The sequence below is a fragment of the Cebus imitator genome, unplaced genomic scaffold (assembly GCF_001604975.1).
Source record: "Cebus imitator isolate Cc_AM_T3 unplaced genomic scaffold, Cebus_imitator-1.0 Scaffold10, whole genome shotgun sequence".
NCBI lineage: Eukaryota > Metazoa > Chordata > Mammalia > Primates > Cebidae > Cebus > Cebus imitator.
This window is the reverse complement of record NW_016107325.1, coordinates 4,069,718-4,084,897: the sequence shown is the minus strand read 5'-3', so window position 1 is coordinate 4,084,897 and position 15,180 is coordinate 4,069,718. Positions and strand designations below refer to the sequence as shown.

Below are 15,180 nucleotides of genomic sequence, written 5' to 3'. Positions count from 1 at the left end.
TATAAAGAGATTGTGAATTACCCTACTATGAAAATCAGATTTTTCAACTAACATCCTTGTTCTGATGCCTAGTCTCCAGAATACAGTCATACAACACTAATAAGGGTACGCCAAAAAAGAAAAAAAAAATCCTAACATCAGAAATTTTTTCATCAATCAACAACTAAAACAAGTACATATTTTAAAACTTGGCTCATGGTTTTCTATTTTAACATATATGTACATGAAATAAAGCTCATAACACAAATATCACTGATAATATTCAAACTATTTTACTTCTCCCCAATTCTTTAATTGGTTAGGTTCACTTACTACAATGCACTAAAAAAGGATTAGTGTGTCTCTTTAAATATTTAGGTCTAAATGACAACATATTTCAACCACAATTATTGAAATTGTACTATTCTTTTTACAAAATTGTTTCCATCATGGCAAAGTACTTACCAGGACAAATACATGCAGACAGGACACAGACAGACTAAGAAAGATACATCTGGCATATAATCTAAATGGCTCAGAGACAGTAAGGACCTCTAAAACAAAAGTAATTTTTCTGGATATAAAAACAATTTTTTAAAGCATGTTACCATGGGTTAAATATGTGGTAAACAGTTTATTATACTAAAGAATATTAAAATGAAACCAAGTTCTTTTAAATGTTCTTCTGTTTAACAAGAGTTAAAATGGAATGCATGACAGGCCATAATTTCAGTCTACATTAATCTAAAATTCACATGATAAACACAAGAGCCCAAATAATGTGTTCCATCAAAGCTCTGAAGTACAGCTAAGTAAATAATTATAATATAAATAAGTACTATAGTAGTAGATACAATGAAAGTTTTACAGAAAAAGCCTATGTTTGAAGGATGCAGGAGAAGAGTCAAAGAAGGTGGTAACTAAAGTTCACAGGGTAGGTAAATGAAAAAAGACATTACAAATAGACAACATAAAAAGATGTATAAGCCATTTTGCCACCAGATATTTTGGTTTTGTCTTTTTGAGACAGGCCTCACTCTGTTGCCCAGGCTGGAGTGTAGGCGCAATCACAGCTCACTGCTGCCTTGATCTTCCCACCTCAGCCTCCAGAGTAGCTGTGACCACAGGCCCATGCCAACCTGGCTGGCTAATTTTTGTTCTGTAGAGACAGAGTCTCACTATGTTGCCAAGCTGCTTGAGTTCCTGGGCTCAAGCAATACTCCTGCTTTAGTAAGCATCTCAAAGTGCTAGGATTACAGGTGTGAGCCACATCTGGCCTGGCTTTCTTCTAAGACATATACTTGATCTTCTATTATACTTCAATTATTAATTTTTTTAATTTATTTTTTGTAGAGATGGGGGTCCCACTATGTTGCTCAAGCTTGAACTCCTTGGCTCAAGTGATCCTCCTGCATCAGCTTCCCAAAGTGCTGGGATTACAGGCATAAGGCAATGTACCCAGCCAATTATGTTTCAATTATGAGAAACATACTGCATGCATTCAGGGGATGTATTAGTTCATGTTAACACTGGAGAAGGAACTTTGAAAATAAAGTAAAAGGTGCGAGGCTGAAAAGTTGGGAATGGGCTATCTCAGGATTTCGCCCATCCTTTGCCTAGAGAATATTTTGTAAATTGAATATGGCATTTTTCAGCTTAGCACAAACTTAGCCTCAGAAGCCTTCTGTACCTAATATTACAGACATCTAATCAATAAACTGGAGCTAGCACAAGAAATGAAATTAATCTGATATTTCAGAATCAAATCATTTCATGTGCCATTATCATCAAGGTATCAGGGACCTTACCCCGGAGGCCAGTGGTTCTAAAATCTCTGGATTTCAGAGACCAAAATAAAAATGTTTTAATTTAAAATTTAAAAAGAACTGTCACTTTTGATCAGTAGGAAATCTAAAATAGCAACTAATACCTAATCCTGTCTCCAATTTTTAAAAAGGTATTTTAATATACTCCCAAAACTTGAAGGGTAATTCAAAATGAGTATTTTAAATTGGATGCATTTGTACTTGAACAAACTCCATAACTTGTTATTTTTCTTATTTTGGATGCACCGCATAAACTTACTGAATAGCACTTCTGCAAACATGATTTTGGAAACTAACAAAGGGGGAATACATCACGTCTACTACTATACAGAAAGACTTTTAGAGGCATGTGGAAGATGAAATAGATGAAACTAACAGAAAGAAACCAATTAGGAAGTCATTAGAATAGCAAGAAATAAGTCAGTGTGAAATAAGTAATGGGAATAGAGAGGAATTATAAAAGATAAAAATTCATCAGATTTACGGACAATGTGAGAAATAAAGAAAAAACAGTTTTTTGGTACTGTCTACTGGTGAGATAAAGGACTATGCCATTCATTAAAAATACTAGCTATAGGAAAACAAATTTAGATAATGAATTTCATTTTCAATTCTTGAATGCAAGTACCCAAAGGCTTACAGACACTCACTGTTCATTAAACAATTTTCGTGACTCACGACACAACATGTAGATTGTATGGCTATATCCGAGACAAAAAAATGTTTATTAATATGTAGGTATACATATCAGTATAAGTAATGTCAGTATATAGGAGGAAGGTTTTGGCTAGTTTTGCTATTGGCTTAAGTTCAAAATCAAACCTTTTTCTGGTTCCTACAATCCAATTTTGTCCCTTTTTGTTCAAATATCCTCGTCTGAAACAATTAGATTTTTCCCTCTGAATTCTTTGAACAATTAAATAAAGTGTTAGATTCATTTAACAATATATTATCTCTTCTGTTGTCCAGAATTACAGGCCAAATGAAATCAGGGAGTAAGTCTGTCTGTCTTCAAAGTATACTACCTTGGGCATAACAAATTGTTTAAACAATTAGTTTTGGGGTTGTTTTTGCTTTTTGGCTATTATAAATAATGCTGCTATGAACTGTAAACTTTTGTGTGGATGTATGTTTTCAATAATCTTGGGTGTAACTGATAGATCATGTAGTAACTTGATGTTTAATATTTTAGGGAATTACTATTTTTCGAACTATAGGTTGATGCTAATAGCTGTGATGGCAGCGGCGGCCCGTCTGGAGTGGCTGCCACAAATGCCGGCCACAGCAGAGGCGGCGTGGCAGGGTCCGTGTGCTCCATGAAGCTAGCAACAGGTGGGAACCCCAACCACTTCCAAGTTGGTACGGTGGGAGTCCTGTGCTCCCAGACCCAGATGTGGCTGCAGACTTCAGTATTCCTGTGCTCTCAGGAGCCTGGGAAACCTCCCTTTCCCCCACAGCTCCTGATCGGAGCAAAGCTTTGGCTAAGCTTGGGTGCTGTCAAGACCTAGCTGTGTATTCGCATGCTCGGGGTGATACCAACACACCAGCCCCCTGGTGCCTTTGCCCCCTCTGGACTTTATGCAACAAGAAGCACAGACGGAGGCCGAGGGGGTACTGAGGGCAGCTTGGCATGGGCCTGCAGACATCCCTTAGCACCAACAGCCTGGGTGCCACAAACAGCAGCAGGAGGCAGACATGCTCTTGGGTAAAAAGGTGCAGGTCCCCAGTGAAACCCCACCTTCAAACCAGGGATGGCCTGAAGCCTGGAGGCTGGGTTGCCAGTTCCACAGTCCAGAGTGAGAACTTATGGTACTTATTCCAGGCCCACCATGGTCTCCCATGGATGAATCAGCATGCACTTCCTCCCCTCTGAAGCCCATAAAAATCTCAGACTCAGCTAGGTGTCAGGCCAACTTGCCTATGAACAGGAGCTACCCACTCCTGCCTGGTCTCCTCTCTACTGAGAGCTACATACTCATTGGGTTGACCTGCCTGAGGAAAGGAGCTACCCACTTTGGGTCTCCTGAGAGCTGTACTACTGCTCAATAAAGCACCTCTTCACCTTGCTCACCCTCCAACTGTCTGCATACCTCATTCTTTATGGGCAGGGGACAAGAACTTGGGACCTGTCAAATGGTGGGACTCAGAGAAATGTAACACAAACAGTGCTGAAAACATCCCTCCCTATCCCCGCTCACTGTGGAAGAGTTCTAATCCTTCCAGGAGCCCAGACCTAGGGGCTCCACAAACCAGGGCTGTGACAACCTCTTGGGGGCTCTGTGGTTCCTGGTGTCTCCAAGCTTCTGGGTGCCACCACGTTGCTCGGCGCCCACAGTAGAAGCTGCCTGTGGTACTCCTGGTTCACCCACAGCCTCACAGGGTGCTAGCACCCAGAGCTGCCCACCCCATTGCACCCAGCATGCCTGGCTGTAGGCAATGGCTGGATTCTGAGCTCACTTGCTCACACACCCCTCTCCCAATCCGTGTCTGCCCCACCCTTGGCAGGCATGGGATCTGAGCCAACAGCATGACTTAAGCAAAGCCTGCCAGGCCAAGTAGGCAGAATAAGCCCAGTGGGCCAGAGCAAAACTCGGACAAAGGCACCACCGCCACAGAGGCTTCCAGCTGGAAAAGTAACACTCCAAGGATCCTGTGACAGCTGTACCATTTTACAATCCCATCGACAATGTATGAAGGTTCCAATTTCTCCACCACTCACCAACACTTGTGATTGTTCACCTTTTTGTTTTTTTTGTTTTGTTTTGTTTTGAGACAGGGTCTCAGCTCTGTTGCCCAGGATGGAGTGCAGTGATGCAATCACAGGCGGCTGTGGCCTTGATTTCCTGGGTCCAAGCAATCCTTCCACCTCAGCCTCCAGAGTAGCTGAGACTGCAGGCATGGGCCACCATGAACAGCTAATTTTTAAATTATTTCTTTGTAGAGACTGGGCCTCATTATGTTGCACAGGCTGGTCTCAAATTCCTGGGTTCAAGCAATCCTCCCAGATTGGCCTCCCAAAATTGGCCTCCCTGGGATGACAGGCATGAGTCACTGTACCAAGACTGTCCATCTTTTTTATTTTATGCTAGTGGGTGTTAAGTTTCTCATTGTAATTCTGACTTGTATTTCCCTAATGACTAATATTTTTTTCATGTGTTCATCAGCCATTAATGTATCTTTGGAAAAAATGTTTATTAAAGTCCTTTGCCCATGTGAAATTGGGTTATCTTTTATTGCTGAGAGGTAAGAATTCTTCATATAATCTGGATAAAAGTCCCAGTATCCAGTAAGATACATGCTTTGCAAATACTTTCACTCATTCTACAGACTGTCTTTCACTCTCTTGGTATCAATGCATACAAACTTTTTTATGCAAAAAAGTGTGTTTTTATAAAAACCAATTAATCTTTTTAAAAATTTTTTTTTGGCATTTCTTGCCTCCCAACTATCAGTACTCATATGCAACTAGATGGAAGTAATTAAATTTACACTGGAGTAAATTTAAGAGTTTTCTTTTTCATTAACTTTCCAGTCTCTACCCAGATTTGGCTCCCAGAGTAAATACTTTTCATCAGTGATTCCAATTCAAAAGGCCATCTGTGATACGATGAATTCTATGGTATGTGAATTATAATGTGAAAAATAAGGGGAGAGGTAGAAGGCTATCTATCTAGCCCAACCAAAGGAGCTGAAATACTATACTGTATGTCTGAGAAATCATCAATAAGACAGTTTGGAGACTTAATAACTACAGATGCTCTGTGAACAATGGAAAGAAAATAACTTTATATAACTGGCAGGCATTCAATTTTCATTTTATTTCTATATACCTTCATAATAGTTATTCACACCACCTTTTCAACAAGAGGTTTACTAGAACTATAGTCAATGAAATTTACTATTACGATTGTATAAATCAACATATGCTTTCAGAAAATTATTTCTAAGGTTTAAAAATATTTTCACAACACAAATGCCTTGAAAACAATCCAATAAAGTAAAAACCTTAATGAGAAAATATTTGCAAATCATGTATCCAACAAGGAACTTGTACAGTATCTAGGATATGTAAAGAACACCTACAACTCAGTAATAAGACAACTATATTTTAAAATGAGCAAAGCAGCTATTATAAATAGGCATTTTTCAAAAATGTACAGTAAATGGCCAATTGGCACATGAAAAGATGTCCAACATCATTAGTCATCAAGAAAATCCAAATCAAAACCAAAATGAAATACATACCACTTCATAGCCATTAGGATGGCTAGAATCAAAAAGTAAGACAGGTAATTGGTGAGGATGTGGAGAGACCGGAATCTTCATATACACAAATGGGAATGTAAAATGATCTAGCCAGTTTGAAAACAGTATGGCAGTTCCTCAAATGATTGAACACAGAGGTTACACATGACTCAGCAATTCCATTCCTTTCTTTTATGAGTCAGGGTCTCATTCTATGGCCCAAGCAGTAATAACGTGGTGCCAATATAGCTTACTGAAGTCTCAACCTTCTGAGCTTAAGGGATCCTCCCACCTCAGCCTCCCAAAAAGTTAGGATTACACTTATGCACCACCATAGCAGGCTAGTTTTTAAAATTTTTTTTGTAGAGATGGGGTATCACTATGTTGCCTTGGCTGGTCTTGAACTCCTGGCCTCAAATACTCCTGCCATCTTGGTCTCCCAAAGTGATGGGATTCCAGGCATAAACCACCATGCCCAGCTCTATTCTTAATACATATCAAAGACAAGTGAAAACACAAATCCACACAGACACCTGCATATGAATGTTTATAGCAGCAGTATTCATAATAGCCAGAAAGTAGAAACAACCCAAATGTTCATCAGAAAATGAATGGATAAACAAAATATGGCATATCCATACAATGAAATAGTATTCTGCTAAAAAAAAATAATAATAATAAAGTACTGATATATGCTACAACATAGATGAACACTGAAAATATGTTAAGTCAAAGAAGTTACTAACAAAAGTACATGTTTTGACTAATGTATCTGAAAATCCAAAATAGGGAAATCTACAGATAGAAAGTCGATTAATGGTTGTTTTGCACTGGTAGGGGAAGGGGGACTAGAGGAGTAGCACAGTGATAACCATAATGGTTGTGCAGCTCTGTGAATATACTAAAGACTACTCAACTTTAAATGGGCAGATTCTATGGTATGTGAAATTATAACTTAATAAAGCCATTTCTTAAAAAAGAGCTTTAAAGACATCTGCAAATTTACATCAAGGTTATCCACTGGGAAATGATTAATCATTAAAAATCATGTAATACACAGGAACAGAAGCAAGCCCAGAATGATATTCTTTTCCTGGGCTCCTTATTTCCATGAGTTAATGCCTTGACTGTGAAGTAAATAAATCCTGCTTTCAAAAAATTTCCAGACCAAAATTACCCAACAACCTAAGACTTTCAGCTCTTCCTTGTTTTAAATATTCATGTGATGGAGAGTACCCATCTCCACACCAATGTAGAAGAAACTCCTGTCACTCCACTGTACACTTTCAGACGAAACTGACAAGATTTGTGTTTCCTCTGAGGAATGGTAAATCTTTTACTTTTTGAGACAGGGTCTTATTCTGTCACCCAGGCTGGAGTGCAACTGCATGATATAGGGTCACTGCAACCTCAACCTCCTGGGATCAAGCAATCTTCTTGCCTCAGCCTCCTGAGTAGCTGGGACTATACATGTACTACTATGCCTGGCTTTTTTTTTTTTTTTGTAGAGAAGGGTCCAACTATGTCACCCAGGCTGGTCTCAAACTCCTGGCCTCAAGTGATCCTCCCACCTTGGCCTCCCAAAGGGCTGAGATTACACAAATGAACCACCATGCCTGGCCTCTTTTGTTATACGCAATACCCATTATAGAGCTAGTTGTGTTTTCCTGTGATCTTCTTGATACCTAAAATAAGAGTTCAAGTTTAACTTAAAAATGCTTCAGGGTTTATGTAATGCCTATCGATGTTACAATCCTGACCCATTTTCTGTATTTTATTTATTACTCTCAGTATTCTATTTGTATTTTTCCTTATCCTATTTTAAACTCTTTTCATTTTCTTGTTTAACTGTATATACATTAATAAATTTATTTCCTTATAAGCTACACTTGTATAAGGCAGAGTTTTTGAAAATTAATGACCACTGGTTCTATACTACGCAAAATATGCAATGGTACTGATCTCTATAGCAGTTATCTACAAACTAAAAAAAAGGTATCAATAACTTTAAAAAGTCTTTTAAAATTATTTCATATTAAAAATAACCTCTCAAAAAGCAAAATAGTCAGAACAGACACTAAACAGATTAGTGTTTCCTTAAAGTTACAGAAAAATATACCAAAACAACATAAAAAATTACATATTCACGAATAACACAAGCTTTTACTTTTAACAATACAAATTACAGAAATTAAATTCTTTTTTAAAAATGTTAATTCTGCTTACTGTTACTAAAGAAGATGATCATAGTTTTCAATCATTCAAATTGTAATAAAAATTTAAAGATGGGATAACAGAAATAACAGCAAGATTAATAAACAGATGAAGTCCAGCTTACAAATGGCTGAGAACCAAAAGATATTTAGGAAATTAACTGTTCGGAACTTAGAATCTACATTTTCCCAAAGAAACAATGCTATTCAGAGTCGGGATTCTTAAGCTCAAGTATATTACATAATAATCATGTAACAGAGAGAAACCACTTATATTTCTAAATTTCAGAACCTTATCGATGAATTGACACAAGTATCTGTCTTTCTCAAGCTATTCAGGAGCCTGAGGTGGGAAGACTGCTTGAACCCAGGAGGCAGAGGCTTCAGTGAGCTGAGATCGTGCTATCACACTCCAACCTGGGTGACAGTGTGAGACCCTGTCTCCAAAACTAAAAAATTTTAAAATGCTCCCTTTGACACTGAGTAGTCTTAATAATGCTAAATAAAACTAAACATACTATATCTAATTTAACATTTGGGTAACATCATACTATCCCCTAAAGATACTATCTACTTAAACCAATGTAAAGCCAGGAAATAATAACGGTAACAGTAAAAGTAACAATTATAAATAATTATAATTGGTAACATCTGAACCCCTATACTATGTTCTAGGCACATGTATTCTTTCTTTCTTAACAATAAGATGAACAGCAGTGGCTATATGAAGAAACCACTATCATTATCACCATTTTACAAAAGAAAAAATAGATAAATAAAATACTGGCCAGGCATGATGGCTCACGTCTGTAATTCTATCACTTTGGAAAGGTGAGGTGGGAGAATTGCTGGAGGCCAGGAGTTTGAATCCAGCCTGGGCAACATAGCAAGACCTCATCTCTAAAAAAAAAAAAAAAGTAAAATACTTTGTTCAAGAACACAAAAGTTTCAATTTCTAAATCAAAACTAAAAAAGCAAAAGAGGCTAAAAATAGTTGATTTATGGTTGAAACTACTCCCATACCATTATAAAGAAAAAAAGTTTAAAAAACTGATTGTGGCCAGGTGCAATGGCTCATGCCTGTAATCCCAGCACTTTGGGAGGCCGAGGTGGGTGGATCATGAGGTCAAGAGTTTGAGACCAGCCTGGCCAAAATGGTGAAACCCGCCTCTACTAAAAATACAAAAATTAGCTGGACATGGTGGTAGGCGCCTGTAATCCCAGGCACTCGGGAGGCTGAGGCAGGAGAATCGCTTGAACCCGGGAGGTGGAGGTTGCACTGAGCCGAGATTGTGCGACTGCACTCCAGCCTGGGCAACAGAGTGAGACTCCATCTCAAACAAAACAAAACAAAAAAACAAAAAAAACTGACTGTATGCAATTTAAAGCAACTAAAAGGCTTTAAGAAAAATCCCTAAAATTTATAAAAATAATTTATCTTAAGAATCAATAAAGATTTAAAAATTCTATTTGGTTTGGTTTTTGGATGTCTGCAAGATATTTTTGTATTTTACTTTGGTATTTAAATAAAATTTTGGAACAGAATGAATTCAACACTAATATGTTACTACAACCACCACTTAGGTGGGGTCATTTTGAAGTCACTGAAACGACATTAAAAAAATTTTTTTTAATGCTGCTATTTGTTTAACATAGTAAGAAATGGAGTTTTTGAATAATCTACAACATTAACAAGTTAGAAAAACATTTTGAAAAAAGTCATATCTTAAGGAGGAAATAAATTTACTAAATATATTCAAGATTTGAACACCTACACTATTATGATAATTACTTTAACAATTATAAAAAACAAATGCAGCAGCAGCTAACATGTATATAGTATTTATCATATGCCAGGCAGTATAAACATAACAGCATTAAGCCATGTAACTGTAACAACTGGATAAGGTGATACTAAAACAAAAAGATGTCGACTGGGTGCAATGAACTGCAGGCTGCAGTGAGCTGTGATTGCACCACTCACTCCAGTTTGGTTAACAGAGTGAGATCCTGTCTCAAACAAACAAACAAATCAAAAACAATAATAGGAAAAGAGGTCAATAGCTAGTAAGTGATGAAACAGGACTCCTTCTCTCTAGACAGTATAGTCTGGTTTCAAAGTTTGTGTTCCTCATTAATAAGTTATACATATATTTAGAATGAGACAAAAACGAGTAGACAAAATTTTACGAAGATAAGGTAAAACATAATTCTGTGCCCTTTATATGTCACCACGACATTTCCACAGAAAGCAAAATATATGATTCTACACCTCTAGGAGGCATAAATTTGTCTAGCAACAGAAAAAGTACAGTATCAATTGACATTTAAAATGAGACTAGGTTCCATTGAGCTGGAGTTTAAAATAAAATAGAGACCACGTAAACAGTTCATATAAAGTCAGTTATGAAGTGGGTAGCAGATATGGGCATTTTAGTTTGTTTTTTAACTTCAGTCTTGCTCTGAATGTTTTACAGAATGCTTACTGCTGTGTATGAATATTTTTGAGACTGTGTCATATGTCAGATCACATAAATATATAAATACTTAACACAAACAAATTTTCAAAGGATGCTTTTGGGGTACCTCAAAATCAGACTTTTGCAAATCAAACATTAATTATAAGGTTCAGCCAAAAACGTAAGGAGCTTAAATTTGTTACAATGATAAGCCATTTCAAAAGCCAAAGAACTAGTCAGGCATGGGGGTTGTATGCCTATAATCTTAGTTACTAAGGAGACTGAGGTGAAAGGATCATTTGAGCCAGAGTTTGAGACCAGCCTGGGCAATATAGCAAGACCCAAAAACAAAACAAAACAAAAAGCTTTTGGTCCTAAGAAACACTAGCTACATAAGCGTAGATGGACACATCAATACAAACTCATTACTCACCATAAAAATAAAATTTAAAAATTCATGTAAAAGATTTTTAGCACTTTCATAAGATAACCTGTTAATTTAAAAATCACTCAAAGCAAAATATTTAGAAGTTGTATTCTCAAAGAAAAACACTTAACATTTGTTATTCCACACTGCTTTGTGTATATGCAGAGAAAAGTCAGATGAATAAGTATGCTCTTCCAGGAAAAGGATACAGTTTTTGTTCCTCTGACAAAGCCAGTCACACTGACTGACAACCTTAAATTTATACTTAAATTGATACTTATATTTTTATGGGTAAAGTTTTCCAAGTCTTTGGAAGGCTTTTTTTTTTTTTTGAGACAGTGTTTCACTTTGTCATCCAGGATGGAGTACAGTCACATGATCTCGGCTTACTGCTACTTCTACCTCCTGGGTTCAAGCAATACTTCCACCTCAGTCTCCCAAGTAGGTGGGATTACAAGCATGTGCCACCATGCCCAGCTATTTTTTTGTATTTTTAGTAGAGATGGGACTTCGCCATGTTGGCCAGGCTGGTCTCGAACACCTGACCTCAAGTGAACCGCCTGTATCAGCCTCCCAAGGTGCTAGGATTACAGGTGTGAACCACCATGCCCAGCCCTAAAGTATGTTTTTTTATGAGGTTACAATCTGCTATCCATCATTCCAAAGTCCAAAAAGTTTGAAAAATGTTATCCATTTTGCTACAGATATATTGGTTTTGATTAGAGGATGCCTCAGACCCAGCTACTACATTTTAAAAATCCCCCAAGAGTGGTCCTAGGGATTTTGAAAAAGGCTGTTTACATATATTGCAAATGAAAGTGTTACCTGATATTCAGAATCCAATCTAAATGAAGAGTCTCTTGAGTGATAGGTATCATTTAAACTACTTCCTCTGCTTCCAGACATCATCCTAGCACTTAAGGAGCTGGAGGGTTGAACAGAAATTCTTCTTGGAATCCTTGAAGGTTTAGACTCCATTCTTAAAGATTTTTCTGTGAAATGCAAATTTTCATTAATTGCCTTTGGGAAAACATGAAAGCCTTTAATGCTTAATCCTCCCTAATCATGAGCTCAAATAAAAAATTAACCATGCAAATTAACTATATCTGACAAGGTAAATTGTGAAACGATCACCACCTCTCTACTGCAAAGCAGTTCATCAAAGGTTTCCTACCATCCATAAAAGGAAGCAAACAAACATGGTAAAAGTGGCATAAAGAATTCTGAGGTCTGCTTTTTCCAAAATCTGGGCTCTTTCCCTTACTTAATTTTGTCTACTACATATTCTACATGAATTTGTCCTTGACTATCTTGGTATTCTTTATTTTTAGGGTTCAATGCTCATACCTGTTATACTATTTGCATACCTCTCACAAACTTTTCTATGTGTCTGGAAAGTCTATACATTCCCCACCCAATTCTTGGTCATCAGTTTAAACACAAGTAGCTTTCTTCTCTGTATGTTTCCACTTCGTACATACCTTTCATGCTACTTTGCATTGTAACTTGTTTACCCTTCTATTTCCCTGTCTCAACAGTGAATTTCTAGGTCAGAATCATTTAAAGTATTTAAAAATCACTGCCTGGGGTTTAACAGGTACTCAATAAACACAAGTCAAAATGAAAAAATGATAAACTTTTTATTTACCACTCATAGGACCCCTTAATTATAACAAAAATAATAGCAATAGCTGATATTTATTAAGTATTATATGGCAAGATCTGAGAATAAGGACCTTCTGATTATGTTAGTTCATTGAATCTCCAGACCAACCCCATGAGACAGGTACTATATTATCTCCACTTTATAAATGAGAAAACAGGCACTGAGAGATTAAGTAATTTGCACATGATCACAGAGCTAATAAAGTATTTCTCAAAATGTTTTCAAAGATTGTTTATGGTACTACTGGAAAGTGACATTTTAAGTGAAAAGGTCAATCTACAAAACTACACATGCAGCATGATTCTAACTACACAAATAAAATGAATAAAACTTCTCAGGAAAAAAAACCCCAAAATGTTAAATTTATTTTGTGGAACTGAGTGCTTTCCACTTTAAAGTTTAATAATTTCCAAGTTTTCTTCACTAAACATTTCTAAACCCACAACAATTACCTATGAATAATTATATATAAATGGAATTATACAATATTGTGTCCAGCTTCACTTGCTCAATATTATATTTGTGAGATTCATCAGTGTTGTTGCATGCAGTTTTAAGTTCACTCTAATTTCTGTACATAGCGTTCCACTATATGAATGCACACAACTTATTTTCCCATTCTACCATAAATGTACACTAGACTGTTTCCATTTGGGGGCTATAATAAACAGTGCTGCTATAATGACATTACTATGATAAACTAAAAAGCTTTTAAAGTTTTCTAAGGCAAAGACTTACAAAGCCTCTGACTGTATCTCATATAAGTGGAATCGTACAGTATTTGTCTTTTCGTGATTCGCTTATTTTACTTACCCTAATGTCCTCAAAGTTCATCTATACCATATGCCAGAATTTCCTTACTTTTTATGGCTGAATAATATTGCATTGTATGTATAGTCATGCATCACTCAAGAATGGGAATATATTCTAAGCAATGCATCTTTAGGTGATTTTGTCATTGTGTGAACATTAGCAGTGTATATACACAGCCTAGATGGTACAGTCTAATACGTGGACTATATGGTATAACCTATTGTTTCTAGGCAGCATACCTATACAGCATGTTATTGTACTGAATACTGCAGACAACTGTAACACATTGGTAAGTATCTGTATATCTGAACATAGAAAAGATACATCAAAAATAAAGTATTAAGAGTAGTCAAATCAGAGAAAGAAGATTGGTGGTTGGCGGGAGATGGGGAGCTATTATTTAATGAGTATGAAATTTTGGTTTTACAAGATGAAGAGTTACGGGCATAGATGATAGTGATATCTGCACAACATTATGAAATGCATTCAATAATACTGAATTGTACACAAACATGGTTAAGATGGTAAAATTTATTATGTTCTCAGTATTTTATCTGACATGCACCCTCCCCCCCAACTTGCTGTTATAAAGTAACAACTTGCTTTCCAACTACATGCACCCTCCCCCCCACAACTTGTGTTATAATAAAACAACGACTTGCTTTCCAACTACATGCACCCTCGAATAATTCAACAACTTGCTTTCCAACTACATGCACCCTGCCCCCCCAACTTGTTGTTATAATAAACAAGTTGGGGGGGCAGGGTGCATGTAGTTGGAAAGCAAGTTGTTATTTTATTATAACAAGCAAGTTGTTGAATTAAAACCTGTATCTGGAGCAACAGAACCTCAGATTCTTTCCCAGTTCCATTCCTCTAAAGATAGGCTATTTATACTCTGGAAAATAAAGATTTCCTAGGTAACACTCTTGTGTTCTCCGCTCCCCCAACTCCCACACACAATGTACAATAATCTCTGCAGGAGTTTAGGTATGGGTCAGTAAAAGGAATACAAGAAAATATATATACTCAATAATATTGAGACCCAAAGACTCTTTCAAGGTACTGTTTCTACAATGCTGTCGAGAGACTAAAGGCTTCTACTCTTGGATCACCACACACCAGTGATAAGATTTCTGAATGTCATTTGAAATGTTTCCACTTCAAAAGCTAGCCTTCATTAGACCATTCTGTCCTACAGCAAAAGCTGCTGGTCACCTAGAGTTTCTAATCAGGACTTTTAGTGCTTCCCTCTAACTGACAAACATCAAGAACCAACAAGTAATCAAGGAAGGTCTCCAATATGAAAGAAGGACCAAAATAAACAACAACAACAACAACACTTTTAAGATGGTGCAGGGAGAGGAAAATTTGGGGGAAAGGGGCTTGTTTCTATCCTCACAGGGATCAAATAACATTCATCCATAAAATAAGAACAGGATGTGTGAGAATACAAAGAGAGCATAATAAAGAGCTTATGGAAATTCAAAATGCCATATACTTGTTAAAATAAGATACGCCGAAATAAATTTTTTTTTTTTTTTTTTTGAGA

General features: G+C 36.8%; 1 protein-coding gene across 10 annotated transcripts in view; it reads right to left on the bottom strand.

Moving 5' to 3' along the window:
* MARCHF7 (membrane associated ring-CH-type finger 7) overlaps positions 1 to 15,180 on the bottom strand; it is a 54,994-nt gene that overhangs the window by 26,033 nt on the left and 13,781 nt on the right. For all 10 annotated transcript variants that reach the window (XR_005203303.1, XR_005203304.1, XR_005203307.1 and 7 more), the window contains one exon: positions 11,975 to 12,141. Coding sequence is in view for 7 of the 10 variants with exons in the window: in XM_037745484.1 (XP_037601412.1) it covers positions 11,975 to 12,127 (153 nt within the window). In the remaining 3 variants the exon portion in view is untranslated. Of the gene's footprint in view, positions 1 to 11,974; positions 12,142 to 15,180 lie in introns of those variants that run through there.